Consider the following 21,980-nt stretch of genomic DNA (forward strand, 5'->3'; position numbering starts at 1 on the left):
TCCAGTCCCTCCAACCTCCCCCATCCACGAGGAGCCAGAAAATCAGTTGCCAACACCACCTATCCAGCTCCCAAGCTTTGGCTAAAACGTTTGAGCCCACATGGGGATATCATATCCCGGTTCATGGCTGGGTCCCAGAGCTTGCACCTGTTTTCTCTGGATCTTGAGGTCTCAGATCTTGGAGTTGGAAACCCCAAAGATTGGTTTTGAATCTTCTTGGCAGAAAAGGAAGGCCACAAGATAGAGGACGGGAGTGGGCACAGGAAGAAGACCCTGAGGGAGGAAAGTGATGGGGGCACAGGACAGACAAGGAAAAACAATCGGGAACTGAAAAGAGTCTTACCCCCCATTCATCCAAAGGATACAAACTGATAACCCTCAAGTGGAAGCTAGACTAAAGGAACATTTTGTTTAAATTACACAATATCTTCAATTTGGGGGGCCTATGATTCAAGAAGCATATGTTGCCTAAAACTCAACATCTTCCAATATCCTTGACAGATCAGAAGACATGGTGACAGCGGACACACATTCTCACAGGACAACTGGCTAGAATTCTGTAGGCATGGCCCCCTTTGGACAGAGTATATGTCTTTGGTTTTATTGCCGTCTCCCCACTCCTGTCACCCGCCGACACTGAGTCTCGGCATCATTCCTCATTGAACACTGAACCGGCACTGTTTTTCTTTTTTTCTTTTTCTTTTCTTTTCTTCTTCTTCTTCTTCTTCTTCTTTTTTTTTTTTAAGATTCTATTGATTTAGGAGTGCCTAGGTGGTTCAATGGGTTAAGCCTCTGCCTTTGGCTCAGGTCATGATCTCAGGGTCCTGGGATCAAGCCCCACATTGGGCTCTCTGCTCAGCGGGGAGCCTGCTTCCCCCTCTCTCTCTGCTGCCTCTCTGCCTACTTGTGGTCTCTCTGTCAAATAAATCAATAGATTCTTTAAAAGAAAAGATTCTATTGATTTATTTGACACAAAGAGAGAGCACAAGCAGGGGGAGCAGCAGACAGAGGGAGAGAGAGAAGCAGGCTCCCCACTGAGTAGGGAGCCTGAAGCGGGGCTCGATCCCAGGACCCTGAGATCATGACCTGAGCTGAAAACAAGAGTCGGATGCTTAACCGTCTGAGCCACCCATTCGCCCCCCAGGCACTGTTTTTCTGACTCTCTACCTGTCTCATATTTTATCTGACCTGCCTGGCCTTCTTGGGCCCCTACTCTTTTGACCTCTTCACAAGTCTGAGCCCTTCATGTAACAGAAGAAACAAGTCCAGAGAAAGGTATGGCCTGGTGATGATCTTGAGTGACTCAGTGGCAGAATCGGGACCAGAGTTCCAGTGCCTCGTTCTTCTGAGGCTTTCCTTGGCCTGAGTCTTCAATGCCTGTCCCCAGGCAGTGCCCGAAGCTCTTCTCCTCTGAGGCACTCAATGGGAAACTGAGGTCTGCTAGCCATCAGGACTCCCACTGCTGGGGACTCCAGACTGAAGAGAAGGGCCTGATTGCTTGTGTGGGCAGGGAGTCCTGTGATCTGGACATGAAAGCCCGAGTAGTAGGAACTGTCTTGAAATCAGAGCTACATTGGGAGACGCAAACCGAACGGTACTTGGAAGGGGGCCAAAAGTGTGGTGGGCCTTAGGCCAGGAGGGGAAGGAAAGTTCCTGTATTTCGGTCAACGAGACTCTTCCGCCAGAACTTGCCACTTCTGCCTTTGGAAAGTGTTTCACAATGTGTGCGAGGACAGCTGACATCAGCTGAGGGTGGAGAGGAGGTGTGGGCTTGCACATGCACGGGAAGGCACCAGCCCTCGGAGAGAAAGTGTGTGTGCTGAGTGGCTGCGAGCATCCCACTCGCACGCACAGTGCCTGAGTCTGCCATCCTCATGACAGGTGAGTAGTCCCCCTCCAGGGCCAGAGTCCTAAAAGGGGGTTGGGAGTGGGGGAGAGTCAGGGACTGCCATGGGTATCCTGGCCTCGACCCAATTCCAGACAGCAGCCTGGGGTTGGGCTCTTTTCATCCCCAAGTGCTGAGTGTCCCCTTTGTCTGTTCTCTGAGGATTTGGAGCTCCTGGAGCTTACCTGTCTGATGGAGGAGGCAGGGTAAGGCCACGGGGCTTACACGTTGGCATCAGTGTGCCCTCCTCAGAGCCCAGTGTCCCCCTCTGCATCCTTTGTGGCAGGAGAGACCTGGATTTGAGAATCTCTCTGCCCACATGGAAGGAGAGTAATTCTAGCAGCTGTATTCCCACACACCTTCTGAAATATTTGGTTGGTCAGGGCGCCTGGGTGACTCAGTAGGGTAAGGGTCCAACTCTTGTTTTCAGCTCAGGTCATGATCTCAGGGTCGTGACACTGACCCCCAGACTGGGCTCCATGCTCAGCGTGGAATCTGCTGGAGATTCTCTCCCCGTCCCCCTCTCCCTCCCCCTTGTATGCACTTGCTCTTTCTCTCAATAAATTAAATAAATAAACAAACAAATAAATAAATAAATAAAATCTTGAGACATTTGGTCAAGGGTTGGAGGTGATGGACCCAAGATGGGAATCAAGGGCCCCTGTTCATGTAGGTCTTAATCTCTCCACTTTGTCAGAAAGCTGTAGGGGGGGGGAAGAACAGAGAGCTTTACACCTGGGCCACCACAAAGAAACCAGGCACTCACCATCCCTCCTTGGGGCCCTTTGCAGGTGACAAGGACCCTCAAAGGCCAAGTAGGTCCAACTATGGCTCCATCTCCAGCCCGCCCAGCTCGGAGCCACACGAGCAAGAAGCTCTTGGAACAACCTACCTGAGTGAGAAGATCCCCATCCCCGACACAGAACCGGTAAGAATGCTGGAAATGTCCTGGGGTCTTTCAGGACTGACAGGATGTTATAGGATCTCACAGGCCAGGGGAAAGAGGTCTTCTGAAGACCATGGGAAGTCCCTTCCAGCTCTGAGCAGCAGTGACTGACAGTGGCGACTGGTCCTCTCCTGTTTCCGTCCTTAGCACTTACCTGGGGTCTCACATTTTGTCTAAAAATGATCGAGTGGATTTCTGAGCGAATCCCAGCTTTCTTACGGATAGAAAGGGACCTGGGGCGAGTTCAGACTGGAGCCTCAAGGATCTCTTGTGGTACTAGAGAAAAGGACCAGGGCGAGGACACCGGGAGAAGTGACGGAAGCTGCAGGCTACTTTCTAGGATGCCGCCAGCCTGCACTTTCAGAATCTTCAGCAGATCCTTAGGCTGCCAAGCCTTGCCCTGGAATAGGATGGGGAGATCTTAGGCTCAGTGGACTCCAGAGGGGAGGGACTGTGGTTTGAAAAGGGACTGGGGAAGGAGGAGCAGGACCAGGGAGGCTTGACCCCAGGAAAGACCCTCTCTGGGCTCTGAGGATCTGCTGAGTCAGGGCAAGCATGAGACAGACTGGTCAGTCGTAGGCCAGCTGCCAAATTGGACAGATCCAGAAAGCAGATCCACTATGACTCAGCAAATCCTGCTGCTTCCTCCCACTCCATGCCCTCCACCCCAGGGCAGTAGCTCCAGGAATGGGGGAAAGGAGGGGACAGGGCTAGATAGCCTGGGGCTGATGAGCCCAGAGGGGTTCAGCAGGGGGGGCACGCCAAGGCCCCAACATTTCCTCCCTTCACTCCCACCTGCAGGGCACATTCAGCCTGAGGAAGCTGTGGGCCTTCACAGGGCCCGGCTTCCTCATGAGCATCGCTTTCCTGGACCCAGGAAACATTGAGTCGGATCTTCAGGCTGGTGCTGTGGCTGGATTCAAAGTGATTGAGTCGGGGCACCCTGGGGAGGGCAGAGCCCCCCACCCCGCAACTTGACACATTTCCCCAGAGTGGACTCCATGGCCGGTGTTGGGGGGGAGCAGACATCAAGTTCAAATGGACCCAAAAAGGGCCCCCAGGGCTGCCCTGCCAGTGTGGGATGTATGGGGGAGGGGTGCTGGTCTTCTGGCTCCATCTCCTCTATTCCCTTCCCAAGGGGTGTCCTTGGTTAGAGGGTACCAGCAGCAGCTTGGGGTTGCCAAAGGGCTCCCCACCGCCCCTCACCCCCCATCCCTCTATTCCCTAACCCCCCCCCCCACACTGAAGGCCTCTCCCTGCCTTCTCATAGCTGCTCTGGGTGCTGCTGTGGGCCACAGTGCTGGGCCTGCTCTGCCAGCGGCTTGCTGCCCGGCTGGGCGTGGTGACGGGCAAGGACTTGGGTGAGGTCTGCCATCTCTACTACCCTAAGGTGAGCTTGGTGTGCCTGGACAGGGAGCACCCACAGACCCCAAGCCCCAAACAGCCATTTACAGTGTCCATGGTCAAATAAACACATCATCTCAAGCGGGGCATCACAAGTCCATTTGATAGATGGGAAGACTGAGGCTCAAACTAATAGTGCACAGACTGAGAGGGATGTTAGAGATACCTGCTTGTTTTACAGGAGGGGACATTGAAACCTGGGAAAGTGACTTGCCCAAGGTGCAAGTTAGGTAGGCATTGGCTCGGGATGGTCATTGGCTGGAGTGGACACTGGGGACTCTGCTGCCGGTGACTGTCCAGGTGGGAAAACAGAAACCAGGCCACAAGATATATCGAAGGCATTTAATGCAAGGATGCAGTCACGAAGCTATCGGAAGGGCTGGAGGAGCAAGGAAAGGAGGTGTTACCCAGGGACCAGAAAGCTGCTGGGCAGCTGCCCCAGAGTCATCATTTGCTGCCAAGCTTCTGGAAGCACGGCCGCCAATACTGAGAGAGCCTCGGGTGCCAGGTGCTCTTGCTGGCAACACTGCCAGGAACACTCCTAGAAGTAGGGGGAAAAAAACCGATCTCTCCCTGCCTTTCAATCTCCCTTAATTGTTTCCTACAAAACCTAACTGGAAGCCAGCGGGCGAGGCCGGCAGGTGTTGCAAGCCGGCTGCCTGCCCAACCTTATCATGCAGGGTACAGAAAGCCATGGGACATCAACAAATAATGAGGATAACTCGCCCACCATTGGTAAAGGGTCGCCTCTTCCCCCCAGGTGCCCCGCACACTCCTCTGGCTGACTATCGAGCTAGCCATCGTGGGCTCAGACATGCAGGAGGTCATTGGCACTGCCATCGCATTCAGTCTGCTCTCAGCCGGACGGTACCGCCCCAACGGGCCCCAGCTCTGCAGTCCGGGGACCTCCCTGGACTTGCCTGAGTCCCTTTGACCCAGCCGAACCCTCCGACTTAGAGCTGTTGTGCTGTGTTGCCGGCTGGGGGTGGGGGGGGGGTGGGATCTGAGAGATGCTGAAATTCTGAAAGACCCAGAAACGTGGAGTGACTCGTCTCAAGTCACACAGATGCCAGTCACCACGCGGGCTTCGGAACTGCAGCCTGGAGCTCGAGGCCAGGCTGGTTCCCCACCCAGCTTGACCTTTCCTCTTGTTTTGTGCCATTTTCCCATCCCCAGCACGCTCCCGCTCCCCCCTCCCTTAGCTGCCTGGAGCCACGTGGGTCCCTGCTCCCAGGAGGCCAGATTCCACAGTCTCCTGCCTGGGGAGGTCCGGGGTGTGGGTGGGGGGCGGTTTCCAGACCCTTGCCCTTCCCCTGGGCTGACCCTGGCCACTCCGGTTTCAGAATCCCGCTCTGGGGCGGCGTCCTCATCACCATCGTGGACACCTTCTTCTTCCTCTTCCTTGACAACTACGGTGGGTGCGCCGCTCGTCTCACAAGGGACGGGGTATAAACCACGCTCTGCTGTACTGAGAGGAGGAGAGAAAGGCTCCCAGCCCGCTCACTCCGACTGTGTGTGGACTTGAGCGAGTTACTTGGACTTGGGTTTCTTCATTTATACCATTACTAATCGCTCACAATTGTTGTTGGTGTGTTACCCTTTGCTTTCCCCCTAGGGCTGAGGAAGCTGGAAGCCTTTTTTGGATTCCTTATTACTATTATGGCCTTGACCTTCGGCTACGAGGTGGGAAGCCAAGGAAGCCAAAGCCGCAACACTCCCCTCCCCCCTCCCGCCAAGGCCATTCCTCCCCGCCTCTTGCAGAGCCTGGGAGAGGGAGGGAGACAGCGGCCTTTAGCCACGCCCCCTAGCGGCCAGGGTCCGAGCGGATGGTGGGAACGGCCGGTCACCCAGGGCTCGGCCTGACCAGGCGTCTCCCCACAGTACGTGGTGGCGAGACCCGCCCAGCTAGCCCTTCTTCGGGGTCTGCTCCTGCCCTCGTGCCCGGGCTGCGGCCGTCCAGAGCTGCTGCAGGCCGTGGGCATCGTCGGCGCCATCATCATGCCTCACAACATCTACCTGCACTCGGCCCTGGTGAAGGTGAGCCAAGCTTGGAAGGGGAGGGAGAGATGTCTGCTCCGCTCCGCCCGGCTCCTGCGGCCGCCGAGCCCGGAGCTCCGCCCCTTTGGCTCCCGCCTTCCTGATTTCAGGCGGGAAGTGATTCATTCTCTACTTATTCAATGTGTAGTAATAGGGTGTTTACTGTGCGCTGGGAATCAGGGAACAATGATGAAAAGGCAGACAAATCATCCGCCTTTCTAGGGCTTGTATTCTAGTGGGGCGGACAGACCAGGAGCAAGTAAACAGGTAAAGGAAAGAGTTATAGATTGTGTAAGGTGCTTTGAAGGAAGGAAACAGAGAAATATGATAATGACTAAGCAGGAGCTGCTTTAGAAAAGTTAGTCGAGAAAGGCCTTTCTAAGGAGGTAATCTTTGAGACACAAAGGATGGGAAGGAAGATCAGGGGAGAAGATATTCCCAGGAGAGGGGATGGCAAGTGCAAAGGCCCTAAGGCAGGATATAACTGGGCATACAGGAGGGGGGTCAGCTGACCCAGGCCTGTCCCAAACTGCCACGGGGAGAAAGAAGAACTGAGGTTTGAAGGGAACAGAAGTAGAAGTGTGAAGATGGAGAATGTTGGGGGAGCTCTGAGGAACTTTGGCTCTTTCCTCCCCTCTGACCTTCTTAGTCTCGAGAGATAGACCGGTCCCGCCGGACGGACATCCGAGAAGCCAACATGTACTTCCTGATTGAGGCCACCATCGCCCTATCTGTCTCCTTCTTCATCAATCTCTTTGTTGTAGCCGTATTTGGGCAGGCCTTCTACCAGCAAACCAATGAGGCTGCGGTGAGCTATACCTCCCCACACAGCCACAGCCGGCCTCCCCACCCCCCAAACCCTGCAGGCTCTGCAGGGACACCAGGCAATGCATCTGAGCCCTTTGAGAGTCTGTCCCGCACCTTCCCACTTTCCGCACCGGTAGGGGAGGGCATCTGTGGCCTGGCCTCTGGCTGAGACCCCTCCCCCACTCTGTTGGGGAGTGATGGCTCCCCCCAGACAACCTGGGGGGGGGAGGTTGGAGGAGGGGACAAGGCACAGACATCCAAAGGAGGTGACTGGGAGGGAGGAGCTGAGTCTTGGAGGACCCAGCAGTCTAACTGTACCTTGAAGGATGCCAGGATTTGTCCAGCGAACTGCGGGGAGGGCATTCTGGGAGTTGGGGCCTGCTTGAACAGGAGCAGAGTTGGGAAGGTTCAAGCAGTCCCTTTCTTCTCTGAGTCCTCTTTCCTGATCATCTTCATCATTAGCAGATAAACCATCATCCATTCAGCAAAGATTTACTGAGTATGTTATGGCTCAGACAGTGCCTTGACCCTGGGGACAGAGCAGCCAATGATACAAAGCTCCTCGCTGGGTCTCTGAGATCTGGCACCTGTGTCTCTCTCCTTTCTCAGTGGGTTTTTGCCATGCGGGTCTGACAACTGCTAGCCAGGGGTGGGTGCTTACTGAAGGTGAGCACTGCGGGGGTGGTGCAGGGGAGGGAGGACTGGCCATGCCTCCGGGGACGCAGGCACTTCCACTGTCTCGCTCTGTGGCCTTAAGGACCAGGTGGTCTCAGGCCTGTGCTAAGTGGGTCCATTGTACGGGAGAGGGGACTGTGGAGCAGCTTGGGTCACTGCTAGCCAACTCTTTGTGGTAATGCCAGCTCTTACAAACCCAACAGAACCCTGGAAACCGGGTTCCCGTATGGATTCTTCTCAATTTTAGATGTTGGCCACAAATTCACATTACAGAGGAAAAACATTCGTTAGTCAAGGAAACTGTCTGGCCGGATTCAGCCCGGTCACCAGTTTTCGACCCCTGATCAAGGCCTGACTGTCTGATTTTCTGAGACTGTGCACGTCACATCTGATTTTCTGAGACTGTGCACATCACCTTCCTACTATCCCGGTGCCCACAGTTCAACGTCTGTGCCAACAGCAGCCTCCACGACTACGCCAAGATCTTCCCCAAGAACAACCTTACGGTGGACGTGGACATTTACCAAGGAGTAAGCACCAAGCAGGGTTGGGATTGGGAGGTAACGGTCCAGCCCCAAACGGGCTCATCGCCACGCCCACCTCGGGGTGGAGCTGTGCGAAGGGGCGGTGCCACAGGTCTAACCACACCTCGCCCCGCAGGGCGTGATCTTGGGCTGCGTCTTCGGCCCAGTCGCCCTCTACATCTGGGCGGTGGGACTCCTAGCGGCCGGGCAGAGCTCCACCATGACCGGCACGTACGCGGGACAGTTTGTGATGGAGGTGCGGTCTGGGGCGGGATGGTAAGAGCCAAGGGTCCCAGGTCAACGGCTACACTACTGGGGGGTCAGACACCAGCCTCATTACTCCTTTAAGCAGCCCAGAGGCGCTATTTTAAGCCCCGCTTTAACGATGAGAAAACCTGCAGGGAAGTGAGGCTACTGGCTCAGTAGCTCATCACTACTGGTTGCAGACCCACGATTAATAGGAGCCTTTCCTCCAAAAGCTTAGTCTTAAGCATGCAGCTGTGGGGGAAACCCCTATTTCTTCTCATCCATCCTCTCTCTGCCAACTAGCATCAGAGCTGCTCCCATTTCGGAGATGGAAAAACAGGGGGTTCGCCCTGGTGCGAGATGGGCTGAGGGACGACAGAGGATCCCTTCTCTGGAATCCCTAGTCCTGAACCCCACCACAAAGTTGCCCCACTACCCCACACCCCAGGGCTTCCTGAAGCTGCGCTGGTCACGCTTTGCCCGCGTTCTCCTGACTCGCTCCTGCGCCATCCTACCCACAGTGCTGGTGGCGGTCTTCAGGGACCTGAAAGACCTGTCAGGTCTCAATGACCTGCTCAACGTGCTGCAGAGCCTGCTGGTGAGCCCGTGGTCCCTGGCACCCCTGCACCTGCCGAGCTGCACAGGAACCAAAGCAAACCTCCATACACAGCCTGTCCCCCACCCTTAACACTCATCGAAACACATCTTGCCTCTAAGGCTCACAGCAGTTCCCACAGGAACCACCACTGTCCCCATTTCACTGACTGGAAAACTGATGTACACCGTTAAGTGACCAGGGGCAGAGCTGGCATTCAGACTTGGGCAGCCTGGGACCAGAGTGCCCAAATGCTTTTTCCTGCTTTGAAGCCTCACAACTTTGGAAGGCACAGAGGTGGAGAGCCTGAAGGCTCTGAGTGATGAGGGGACTTGGCCGAGGGCACACAGGCAGAGCAGGACTGGAGCCCCGCTCCACTCCTCCCTTCTGGCTGCATTGTGAGGGCAGGGCACCTCAGCCCCATCCTCCTGCTTCTCCCCAGCTTCCCTTTGCTGTGCTGCCGATCCTTACATTCACCAGCATGCCGGCTGTGATGCAGGAGTTTGCCAATGGCCGGTGAGTACCGCCCACCCCCAACCCTGGACTTTCAGTTCTGCATTTGATCCTCACACCCACCCAGAGACAGGAATTACCAGCATCCAAAGAAGCTCATGAAGGTTAAGGAATGTGTGCAGGGTCACCCTACGATCAAGTGTGGGGAACTAGGACTGGAATCTGGGGAGGGAGGCTATTTCTAGAACCTGAGCTCCTCACCGGCCCACCCCAGACTCTGCTCTTGCCAAATCGCACCGGTGTGGAGTCTGGAGGGCCCAGGAGACAGGAGCGGGCAAGTGGTCTGCTGCGCCAGATCCCACAGCCCAGAGAAGGTGGCTTTGCGAGTGCCCTCAGTCTCCTCCAGGCTGGCCTGGGCAGTGGAGAGAAGGAAGAGACGCAGCCAGTCCTGAGCGGCATCCCTCCTGCCCCCAGGCTGAGCAAGGCCATCACATCCTTCATCATGGCTCTGGTCTGTGCCATCAACCTCTACTTCGTGGTCATCTACCTGCCCAGCCTCCCGCACCCCGCCTACTTCGTCCTTGTAGCTCTGCTGGCTGCCGTCTACCTGGGCCTCACAGCCTATCTGGTACTGCAGGGCCAGAGGGTGCCTTGGGGATGGGGGAGGCAAGGAAAGGAGGCAAAGGATGGAGGGCACTAGGGAAAGGGGATTCACCTGGGCTTCCTGGGAGGTCTTGCTCTCTCCTGGACTCACGGTCATCCCTCTCCCAGGTATGGACCTGTCTCATTGCCCATGGAGCCACCCTTCTGGTCCACAGCTCCCATCAACATTTCTTGTATGGGCTTCTTGAAGAGTAGAAGAGGGGGAAGATCTCTGGATGAACTCCCCACCCTGTGCCTGGCTGGGGTTTGGGATGACTGGGGCAGACTGGCCTGCTGGGGTGTGTGTGAAGGCAGCAAGATGGAGTGGGAGTTTTGGAGGCAGGCCAACCTGGATTCCGTAGGAACCTGCTGTTTCCTAGGTTGGACAAGTGATTAATCTCCAGCCTCAGTGTTCTCATCTGTAGAATGGGGACAACACCAAACTTGCAATGGATGTAAAGCACTTTAACACAGTGCCTGACACTTGGGACTTAAAAATAGTAGTAATTCCAAAAATATTTATTGAGCACCTATAGGAGTGACCTGACGGAGGGACCCAGTTGGGGCAGGACACCAGCTCCAAACCGGCGTTTAGGATAATCCGCTGAATGCTCAATAAATGCTAGCTCACTTCTCGTCCAAAAGAGCGGGAGAGCAGAAACCGGGAAAGCACGAATCCTTGTACTCAGCTGGAGTAGCCTCAGACTTTCTGAACCACCCGCAAACCACATCCCAGCCAGTAAAACGGAGGCGCAGTTGTCCCCTCTTCAGGCACCGGGTCGTGGAACCCAAGAGTCCGTGCCTCGGAGGCCCAATTCATTTGCCATCTCCCCAGGGGACCCGGCGGCCTGGACTCCCACGCCGCGCATTTAAAGCTCCCTCCGCACTGACTCCCAGCTCCCCCTAGGGGCAGGGACGGTCCCAAGTGCCCTCACTCCCCGCCGCGGCCTCTCCCCTCCCGGCCAAAGAGGAGGAGGCGGGCGCTCGAGCCTCGCGCCCTGGGGCCTCGGAATCCGCCCAGGCGAACGGAGGGAGGTGAGGGGGGAACCATGTGGGCGGGGAACCCCTCCGGCCGCTGGGAGCCGCCCGGCACCCCTTCGCCCGGTGCAAGGGTTGCACTTTATAGACGCTCCCTGGGCTGTTTCTAGGCTCCCCCAAGTCCCTCCTCCTGCCTCTCCGGGTGTCTCGGACCCGAGCCCTTGAGCTGCGGAGAGCGGTGGCGAGAGGGGGCCGCCAGGCCTTTCCTTGGGTTGAGCCTGGAGCCAGCTTTGTGCCTGGAAGCACCCCCTTTTGCCCAAGATCTGGCGGGGCAAGATCCGCGTTCTGGTTGGGGCGCTTGTTTATGAGAAGAATTTCCTCTTTCTTAAAAGGGCAACGATGCGAGTGGGGCCCTCCAGGAGGGACGGGGTGGGACAGGTCTGGTCCAACCAGAGAAACGGTGGGAGAGGGTGCAGGACCCAAGCTAGAAGGCCGCTGTATCCTCTTCTGGGCTTGGCCCTGGAGAAGGTGGGACCCACGCTAGCTGAAGAGGGGAGATGGATGGGGACCGGATAATGGGAGAAAGAGGCATCTTCCATTACTCCTCTCCAGCTTCCTGGAGGTGTCCCCAGCCATACCCCTGCACACCCCTCTCCATCAATTTACTATTAATTGGGTGCCACCCCTGTGACAGACGTGGGGGAGGGAGGTAAAGTCCCGAATTAAAAACGTCAGTTCTCAGGTTGCTCACACTTCATAGGGGGAGCTAGCTACGTAGAGTGACAGCAAATCCAACAGCCAACAGCGGGAGGAGGGAACAGCCAAAGTATGTGTTAGGCACACCTGGAAAAGAGTGAGGCCAGGGCCAGAGCAGGTAACTCCTGAACCGGATTTTGAAAGCTGAATGGGTGAGAGGGGGACAGCCAAGGGAGAATGAACCTCCAAAGAGTGGGGGGCAGGTGTGCCAAACAGACATGCAGCCATGTGGGGAGTTCTTGGATCTTGTAGGGCAGGTGGCGGGTGGGGTGGGAACCCCAGAGGCATGAGCAGGCTGGCCATCAGAATAGTTAAGGCTGCCACTGAGAATGTGGGTGCAAGGAAGGCAGGGAAGAGAAGGGACCAAAGGATCAGCTACGGGGCTACCCTGGGCCTGGGCAAGGGGTTACCAATGAGGTCAAGCCAAGGTCTGTCATTTCTGGGCAGGGAAACCTTTACAAGGCGCTGCTCTCCACTCCCCAGTAGCTCTGGTTCTTCCTAGAGAGAGGGATGGATGGATGCTTCATCGGCCTCTCGGGTGGGAAGGGGCACCAGGGGCACCAGGATTCTCCCCACCTCACAAAGGGCGATGGGAGGACACCCTCCCTTTCTGCACTGACACCCCCCCCCCCACACACACACTTTCACTTGCCTAGGTTGGGCTCTTAGCAACCCCATTTGACAGATGAGGAAGCTGAGGTGTTGAATGCAAGAGACACTTGTCCACGGTTGCAAGTCAGAACCCCTCAGAGTCCTGGTGTTTCTGGACCCACGGTGCGGATCATCTAATTCCCTCTGCAGTGCAAGGGGGAAAATAACGCGGCTAAGGCGCGCTCCAGCCGCTGGAGCAGTGCAGTTCCGGGATAGCGGCTGGGCGTGGACACCGCCCCCCTGCCAGGGAGGAAGCCCCAGGCCCAAGATCCTACTGCATTGTACTTCTGCCAGTTCCTCGGTGTCCATAGACAACCTCCCCCCACCCCCACACGCACACACTGCAGGCGGCCTCCTGACTCCTTGTGGGAAGATACACCTGGAAGGCTTTGGAGCCCGAGAAGGTCTCCCAGGGGAAGAGGGCTTGGAGGGGGCTAGTGTTAGAGCTGGGAGGCGAGGGGGATGGGCCGTGGGTGGGCAGCGACCCTGCCCAGTGCCGTATCCATTGGGGCAGCTACTCGGCCTCCCCAGGAGACAGCCGGCCAGGTTCCAGCCTTCAGAGAGAGAGAAACGAAAGAGAGGAAGGTGAGCCGCCCTGCTCCGGCCATGGGGTGAGGCCAGGGGTTCACTTAGTCCACCACACATTTCCTTTTGGGGTCAGTACAAACTGGGCGTCCGGAGATAAAGCTGACACCCCGCCCCGGGGCGCAACCGAAGGGGAGGGGTCTCGGCTTGGTGGCCAGAACCCCACTTCTTCCCTCGCCAGAAGGCTGGCTCAAGTCACTTCACTTCTCCGAGCTCAGTTTCCATATCTGTAAAATGGGAGATGTAGGGGGTCGTTCTGACGAGTGAACGAGATTAGGGGGCACAGGCGAAGCAGGACGCGGACAGAGCGCTCGCTACACGTGGGCGATTATTAGGATTAAATGCAACCCCGGCGGCGGTGTGGGCGCCACACCCACGGTGTGGGCCGCCTCCTCTCTCCCCGGTCGCGGGGCACAAAGCTGGCGCGCCTTCGGGCCGGCGCCGCTCTCCTACCCTGCAGCCCCGGCGCCAGGCCTCTCCCCTTCCCGGCTCCTCCGCCAACCCACCCCGCCCGGGCCTGGAGGACGTGCGCGGCGCTCGCACTAGGCTGCTGGACGGGACAGGACGCGCCCGCTCCGCCCCGCCACCGAGGTCCCGTGGGGGAAGGAAGTGCTGGGGCGTGTTTGTCAGGGCTTGACGTTATTATTATTTTTTAAATGGTGAACACAAAATAGTCAGGAGAATGGAAAGAACTTCATAAACAGGAGAAACAAAAACACCCGCAGACCTCGCGGCGCATAACAGGGGAGCTTCCCTCCAGAAGAATATGCGGTGAACCGCGGTCCCCGCGCCAGCTGGTGTCTCCGTACACCTCAGGTGGAACGGGTGTTTTACATCGTACAAACAGCTGATGTCTGCGGAGCCCTCCACCGTCAGAAATTGGGCCCACAGGGATTAAGCCCCCACTGCGTGCTGGCACCGCGTGAACCCCCTCCCCAACAAGTACAGCGTGGCCGGCGTGGGGAATAGAGAAAGGGTCTAGGAAGGCCTCTTGGAGAAGGTGGCGTGTCGTCGAGGTCAGTGGGATCGGCTCCGTGAAGGGGCTGGAAGAGCCTTCCAGGCGGAGGGAACAGCGCACACGAAGGCCCTGAGGCGCTTAGGGGCTTGGTGCCCTGCCCTGGGCGCGGACGCGCGGGGTACCCGATGGAGCAACCGGGCGAGGTCCGCAGGGGGCATTCCGGCGCAGGGAGTTGTAATTTTCACGCCCTACAGTGCCGGGCCACCTGTCCCCGAAACTGCGGTGGGTGTGGATGGTCACAGTCCGATCAAAAGCACAATCTCGCGGATCTGCACAGCCTTTTGGAGCCGGCAGGGAGCCTTCACTTGCTCAGGACTTTCCTGCGAGACAGCCTCTACAAGCACTGAAGACCGAGTTTGCAGACCAGAGAGCGTTATTCCCGTTCCCCAGATGAGGAAACCACGAAGCGGCTAGTCTGTGGCCCTTGCACAGAGCAGAGGTGGAGCCGCGCCGCCCTCGGGCACTCCCCGGCGTGGGCGCTCGGGGCGGGTGGGGAGGGCCCTGGCCCCGGGCGCTCGGCTGTCTGGAACGGCGGGCCGGGAGCAGGTCCTGCCACGCAGCCGCAGAGGCTCGGCCCGGCGGGCTGGCGGCAGGAAGAGAGGCGACGCCCCCTGGAGCGCGGCAGGAACCCGGCCGGGCCCGCCTCCCGGCCAGCAGAGCCGAGCCGCGCCGCGCCGGTCCCAGCGGTGATGAAAGCCGCGGCCGAGTCCAGGTCACGCCGAAGCCGTTGCCCTTTTAAGGGGGAGCCTTGAAACAGCGCCCGGGTTCCATGTTTGCATCCGCCTCGCGGGGAGGAAACTCCATGTTGTAACAAAGTTTCCTCCGCGCCCCCTCCCTCCCCCTCCCCCTTAGAACCTGGCTCCCCTCCCCTCCGAAGCTCGCGGGGATCCCTCCCTCCCACCCCTCCCCTCCCCCCCGCGCCCCGATTCCGGCCCGAGCCGGGGGGGAGGCCGGGCGCCCGGGCCAGAGTCCGGCCGGAGCGGAGCGCGCCCGGCCCCATGGACAGCTCGGCCGTCATTACTCAGATCACCAAGGAGGAGGCGCGGGGCCCGCTACGGGGCAAAGGTACTGGGGCCGCGCGGAGGGGGCTGCGGTCGGGGCACCGCGGGCTGGGAGGAGGAAGGGGCTGAGACCCTTCCTGGGACAGTCGCTGCCGCCGCCGCCCCGGGCGCCCGCCACTGCGGAGCTCAGAACTCCCATCCGGAGAGGGAGCGGAGAGAGAGTTTGAACTCGCCGAGGCTCTGAGACGCGGGGCGGGGCCTGGAGCCACTGGGGCGCTCCCGAGTGCTCGAGGTGGGGAAACTGAGGCAGGAGTAGAGAGTGGGTTCCTTCTGGGTCTCCCGGACTGGCATTGAGCGTTGCCCGATAGTCGCCCCCTCCCCCCCATTGGCGCCAATGAGGCTGAGAGATGGGGGGGTTGAAGAGGGCGCCTTCAGGCCACCCGGTGAGGCTCCGCCCCGGGCCGCGGTCTAGTTGGGTCGCCGGAGGGGGCGCCGAGGTGACAGCGGGCTGGGGAGGGTTGGAAGGATCTCCCGCCAATACACAGCTACGATCCCAGCAAACTTCCGTGTCACGCGTGGAAGCACTGAGCCCCTGAGAGGCTCAAGAGTGGGGCAACCACTTCTACGGGTCCCTAGCGCACCCGCGAGTTCTTTGCATCGGGCTGAGCACCAGGCGCCCCGGCTGCAGGCCCTTGGGCGCCGGGCCTGTGCACACACGCACCGACCGGGTAAGCGGTGCAGCCCGTCCGCCTCGGCCGGGCCCCCGGGGGCTGGAGGGTCTAGGCTGGGCGTCTGCCCCTCCCTGTGCCGGTGTTGACCTCGGAGGCTAGGAAGCCCCTCCAAGTTCGCCCAGCTCTGGCCGGGGCCTAGCTCCGCCCGAAGGCAGGGGGCCCGGTAGAGGGGCGGTGGAGGGTGGGCCCGTCAATCAGGCGGCGGATGCCGGGCTCTAGGTCGGAGGTCTGGGCGGGGCGAGGGCGGAGGAGGCGGGGCCGGCAGCTGGCCGCGGGACACTGGCTCCAGGCCCCTGCTCCCTGCCTCTGCGCCCAGCCTCAGTGAGGACTTTGGACCCACGTGGGCGGTAAGGATGGGAGCAGGGCGGGAGTGGACGGCAGGGCCCCAGGCCCTAACCCTCCCCGGTTAGGGGCCCCAGGGAGCAGGGGCTGCTCAGGTAAGGTGGGTGTCTGGAGGCATCCCCGGTGGGGCTGATCCCACAGGAGGGATGAAGTTTGGTAAGAAAAGAGAAAGCCCACGGAGAGTAGCCAGCCCGCGGCCGGATGAGGGGGGCTTTGTGACCACACTGGGAGGATCTGTGGGTACCAGAGGGGTGGCCTGGAGTCCAGGCTGTCAGGAGTTCGCATCTGGGCATGAACGCACGACTTGCAGGCTAGGGTGCACACCCCCACCTCGAGCCTCTCTGCTTCAGGTGACCAGAAATTAGCGGCTTCTCAGAAGCCCCGGAGCCGGGGCATTCTCCACTCGCTTTTCTGCTGCGTCTGCCGCGACGATGGGGAGGCCCTGCCGGCGCACAGTGGGGCGCCCCTGCTGGTGGAGGAGAACGGAGCTGTCCCCAAGGTGCGTGGTGGCCCGGGGCGGGCATCTGGGCCCAGGCTGGGGCGGGTTTCAGGGAAGGGGCTTTTCACGACCTGTCTGCAGGCCATATAAGGTAGGGAGGGCCCCTCTCCCAAGCCCTACGCCCTCCCTCCCAGGCCTTCCCAGCCTGGCCCTGAATGCCCTTAAGATTGCCACTCCGGCGAGGGTCCCTCAGCCAAGGGAACTCTGGATTTCCCCTATAACATTGGAAGCTTTTCTCTCCCTTGGCTTCCCAGGTAGGGAAGTGAGGCCTCCAGCCAGACAGCCTGCCCCAGGCCCCAATTGGGGGCGGGGGCAAAGCTGGGAAGGAGGTGGCCTCTCCCCACCATCCCTGTGTCTCCTGGCATAGAGGGCTGGGGGAGGGACACCCATGTAGGAGAAATGATGGGGCCTTAGGAGAGGCTCCCCCACCTACTTCACCCATCCCTGCAGCAGACCCCAGCGCAGTACCTGCTCCCAGAAGCCAAGGCCCAGGATGTGGACAAGATCTGTGTGGTCATCGACTTGGACGAGACCTTGGTGCACAGCTCCTTCAAGGTGGGCCCTGCCCAGCAGCCCTCAGCTCCCTGGGTCTCTGAGGGGGGCCTGCCCTGGACTGGGGGCTGGGGTCATCTCTGCAGGCCCCGCCCCAGCAGCTCCTTTTCCCCCCACAGCCAGTGAACAATGCCGACTTCATCATCCCTGTGGAGATTGATGGGGTGGTCCACCAGGTGAGGGGCTGGGTGTGGGGGGGAGGCGGCGGGCTTGGCACCTGCCTTCCAGACCCCAGGCTCCTCTCATCAGTTCTGAGGACCCCAGGTGGGATTTGGCTAGAGGTGGAACATAAGGGCCCAGAGGGTGGGAGACTTGCGCCCAGGATGATACAGACCCTCAGGGACTTGGGCCGACTCCAAGGCCTGTAGGGAGTGGGGCTCCTCCTCGGCGCCCCCTTGCCCCCCTTGCCCGGGACCCAGTTCAAGTAATTCAGGATAGGCTGTGTGCTGTCCAGCCTGTTCTCCATTACTTGGCTCGGGGGCCGGTGCCCTGCTGCCTCGGGGTGAGGGGGCCGCCCTCAGGCCCCTTCGTTTGCCTAAGGCCATGGTGGGGCAAAGACTGGGAATTAGTGGTTCCCCACGAGGCAGGACCTGAAGCTAGAAGTTGGGAGGTTCATTTTGATCCTCTTCTGGAAGGACAGGTGCTGGCCCAGTGGAGCCCGTGGGCCCTGGGACCAGCCTCCCTCCTCTGTTCCTTGCTCTGCTCCCTCCCTGTCCTCAGCCGGGCACCACCCCCCACCCCATCCCCACCCCACCCCCTGCCTGCGGGCCAGCAGTCCCCTCACCGGCCCACCCCCTAGGTCTACGTGCTGAAGAGGCCCCACGTGGATGAGTTCCTGCAGCGAATGGGCGAGCTCTTTGAGTGCGTGCTGTTCACCGCCAGCCTTGCCAAGGTGAGGCCCCCCCCACCCCTCCGAAGGGCTCCTGGGGCCACCGGCTTCCCCTCCGCCTCCAGCCTGCAGTCGGATGGACCTCTGGGTCCCCTTTGGGCCTGGATGACCCGTGTTCCACTCTATAGTATGCAGACCCAGTAGCAGATCTGCTGGACAAGTGGGGGGCCTTCCGGGCACGGCTGTTTCGTGAGTCCTGCGTCTTCCATCGGGGGAATTATGTGAAGGACCTGAGCCGGCTGGGCCGAGACCTGCGACGGGTGCTCATCCTGGACAACTCGCCCGCCTCCTACGTCTTCCATCCAGACAATGCCGTGAGTACTGGGCAGGACCAGGTTGGGGGACCGAGAGCCAAGAAGAGGGTCCAGCCGCGGGGGCCTCCTTGGCCTCCCCACTGCTGTGCTGGGTGGTGTCTGGGGCCTGATGCCCTCCTGGTCATCTGTCCTTCCTGCCCTCGGGGACCTGTGCCTCCCCCCACAACACACACCCACTGCCGCTGCAGCATTTCGGATCTTACTGATCATTCCATCCACTTGATTGGAGAGAGAGGGCGCCCAGCGGGGGGGGGGGGGCGGGGGGGTGCCTGCTGCATCCTGGAGCAGTTTCAGTTTCTGAAAATCACCAGTTGTGACCTAGTCTTGGGTCCCAGAAACAATGTAGTGGGTCCTAGTTGGAGTTTTAAAGAAAACAAAAGAGAATAGAAAATATCAGAGGGCTTTGCACCCGGGAAGGTTAAGTACCACTTTATAAAACCGGCAGTTTATCGTATAGGTGAATGGAATTCACGGTGGGTTGCTGTCAGAAATGTTTGAAAATCTTGAGTCAGGGGCTCCCCGGGGGGGTGGATCGCCAAACAGTGGGTGCTCAGGGCTGGTCTGGACATCCTGCGCATGGAGCCACCTGCCCTCCTCACCGCCGCGCATCCCTCTGCCCAGGTACCGGTGGCCTCCTGGTTTGACAACATGAGCGACACGGAGCTCCACGACCTTCTGCCCTTCTTCGAGCAGCTCAGCCGCGTGGATGACGTGTACTCAGTGCTCAGGCAGCCACGGCCAGGCAGCTAGTGAGGTGCCCTGGGGCCATGACCGGCCCCTGACCAAGGCCAACACCCCTCCCACGTGGACTTGTCCCAGCAGTGGCCCACCTCAGCTCTCAGCAGCATGGGGAAGTGGGCCTTCCCCGCCTGCCCGGCCAGGCTGCGCCAAGAGCAATGAGCCTCTGGGTCCCTGTGTCAGTGCCTTAGAACCTCCTCCTCCTCCTTGAGGGACCTGTGGGGCACTCCCCCTCCCTCTCTCTCTCTTTGCTGCCATGTTTCTTTGCTGCCAAATCGGGCCCCTTGGCCCTTTCTGGTTCTACTTGGGGGAGGGGCAGGCTTCCTGCTGCCCCATGCCTTGGGCCCCCAGCCTGGGAACGGTGGACACCAAGTGCCTTCCTTGCATAGAACCCTTTTTGCCCTATCCTGTTTTCCTAGGGCTTTGATCGGGTCGGCTCTGGCCTGGGACAGTCTCCAGATGGCTGCAGTCTAGGCTGGCAGGGGCGAGGAATCAGCCTCCCCACCTCCTCCCTTGGGACTGGTACAGCCCCCACCGATCTCTGCCTCCTAGGAGGGCGGGGAGGGAAGATCTGTTATCATGGTGAAGGGAGTGGGGTGTGTCCTGCGGGACCCCAGAGTCCAGCTTCTCTAGGCTCAGCAGCAGCTGGAAAGCTGCTTCCCACACCGAGCCCTGACCTCTCACATTTGCCTTAACCACCCCAAGGCCCTGGGGCCACCACCCCAGCCCTGGTGTGGGGGCAGAGGCAGGACCCATTTGTGGTGCCATATAAATATGTATATGTGTATATAGATTTTTAGGGGAAGGGGAGAGGGAAGGGCCAGGGTGCAGAGACCCCCCCCCAAGTCCTTCACCCCTTTCCTGGACCCATAAATTGTGGGGAGGGAGGGAAAGGATTTTTACATTTTTTAAACTGCTATTTTCTGAATGAAACAGGCTGGGCCAAGGGGCCCCAAGCCCTGTCTGCTGCCCCTCACACCCTCTTTGCTCCAATTATTCATTCATTGAAAACACATGAGCACATTCTCTGTGCCCAACGCTGTGCTAGGCCCGCCAGCTGAGTGCGTGGGGGTCTCTGTATCTCATTGGTGCCCTCCCCCACCCACTCCATACTTCACTGGTGCCTTTAGGGGAGCTGTAGGAGGTGGGACCCTTATTGGGGGGTTTGGGGGTCTCCAGGAAGCCTGGCCAAGCTGTCCCCATCCCCCCTGTGCCAACCCACCCCTTTGCCGCCCCCCCCCCCCCGCCGCCTCACCCCCTGCTGGCTGGGGGCAGCTCCCAAGACATCCTGCCTTCCAGCTCTTGACTTCTTTATCTGGAACCCCTTCCCCAAAATGCTGAGTCTGGAGATCAAGGCCTTGGGCTCTCCCCAGGGCTTAACGGTTAAGGGGACCCACATACCAGTGCCAAGGGGGTTGTCCAATGGAGATATCATCGCCCCTCCGCCCAGAGAGCTGGGGGTGGGAGGGAGGACAAGGTTGGCCAGAATCAGGTGACCTTCCCATTTAAGTGCCTTCTCTGACTGAGAGCCCCACAGTATGACAAGAACTAAAAACGCAAGACCCCCATCCAGCCTCTGTGGTCACTGGGGGGACGTTGGACTGGGCTGGCGGGGTGGGGGGAGAAATGGGCTGTCCTCAGGCCACACCCTCCAGGGATGTGGAGGGAGGGCCTGCCCTGGGCCCCCGGGGCTTCAAGTGTGCAAGTGTGAGGTGGGCGCACAGTGGTGAGTGGACCCGAGAGCACCGCTGTACTATTTAATTATTCTACGTCTCGTAGCCTGTTACCTGACCTGCAAAATGGAGAAATGCCCTCTTTGCAGTGTTGATTAAATGCCAGCACGCGGAGGTCTCGCTAGTATTAGCTGTAAAGTAAAGCTGGGCTGCGTCTCTGGGGGAGGTACCGGGAAGGTATGTGCGGGCGGGAGGGGTGTGGCCTCTGTCCCGGGTAGAGGGGAGGGCCTGCGGCGGGCCCCCGAGCAGGGCGTGGGGGGCGGGGCGAGTTCCTGGGAAGCCAAGTTCAGCGCCAAACCGAAGAACTTTGGCTGAGGTGTCGGGAAGGGTCGGCAGGCGGAGGCGTCAAGGTCTCTGGGGAGACGGTGGGCCTGGCGCTCGGTCTCTGACCTCCGCACCTCTTTCCCCCACCCGCCCCTCCACCGCCCCTCAGCACCTACTGGCCGCGCCCTTGCACGAGCCTCCGGCCCACTTCCTGCCTCCGCCCCTCCGGCCCGGGCAGCACTTCCTTTGCAAAAGCGGGCAGCCCCAGGCCCTGGCAGGAAGTGCCCTCCCGCCCCTCCCCGCCCTCGCCTGCTTCTCACGGTGGCCGCTAGAGGTCACTTTGTCCCCGGCGACTCCAGCCTGCCCTTCCCCCAACCCGGAGCGGGGGGCTGGAAAGATGGGGGCCATCATCGTTTACCTACTTCCCTGGGGTGGGGCAGTCTTTCCCCCAATACACGTAAACACACTGGAGGGAAGGGAGACCTGCCCTTCCTGAAGTTGGTCTCTGTCCCCCAAGCTCTGCCTACCCTGCCCCCACACCCCTCTCATCCCCATACCTTGTGAATCCAGCCACAAGTCGGCCTCTTCGCGCCCCAGATGCTGGTCCGTCCCCCAAGTTGGGGGTTGGGGGGACGACCTCAGCGTGTGACAGCTCTGGAAAGCACCGATGTGGAAAGAGAAACCCACAGCTTCCAACCGCCCCACTCTGAGCTGG

The 21,980-nt window shown here is 59.5% G+C and overlaps 2 protein-coding genes across 3 annotated transcripts; both read left to right on the plus strand.

The window, feature by feature from the left end:
* Positions 1-1,765: 1,765 nt before the first annotated feature.
* Positions 1,766-10,888, plus strand: SLC11A1 (solute carrier family 11 member 1). Its single transcript, XM_080831588.1, has 15 exons — positions 1,766-1,881; positions 2,677-2,813; positions 3,633-3,755; positions 4,102-4,221; positions 4,996-5,102; positions 5,579-5,649; positions 5,851-5,918; positions 6,117-6,272; positions 6,922-7,080; positions 8,195-8,284; positions 8,415-8,534; positions 8,973-9,122; positions 9,562-9,635; positions 10,047-10,200; positions 10,344-10,888. Exons 1-15 carry the CDS (start codon positions 1,875-1,877, stop codon positions 10,428-10,430), a joined length of 1,623 nt encoding a protein of 540 aa, XP_080687714.1. The 5' UTR covers positions 1,766-1,874; the 3' UTR covers positions 10,431-10,888.
* Positions 10,889-14,996: 4,108 nt separating this feature from the next.
* CTDSP1 (CTD small phosphatase 1) lies at positions 14,997-21,115 on the plus strand. Of its 2 annotated transcripts, none has more exons than XM_080831586.1 (7): positions 14,997-15,267; positions 16,627-16,775; positions 17,229-17,330; positions 17,447-17,503; positions 18,127-18,219; positions 18,345-18,530; positions 19,152-21,115. In XM_080831586.1, exons 1-7 carry the CDS (start codon positions 15,201-15,203, stop codon positions 19,278-19,280), a joined length of 783 nt encoding a protein of 260 aa, XP_080687712.1. In that variant the 5' UTR covers positions 14,997-15,200; the 3' UTR covers positions 19,281-21,115. The 2 variants fall into 2 exon arrangements, with proteins under 2 accessions (XP_080687712.1, XP_080687713.1); XM_080831587.1 differs by having other exon boundaries at positions 15,029-15,267; positions 17,226-17,330.
* Positions 21,116-21,980: the final 865 nt, after the last annotated feature.

The sequence above is a fragment of the Martes martes genome (genome assembly GCF_963455335.1).
Source record: "Martes martes genome assembly, contig: scaffold_376, whole genome shotgun sequence".
Lineage (NCBI taxonomy): Eukaryota > Metazoa > Chordata > Mammalia > Carnivora > Mustelidae > Martes > Martes martes.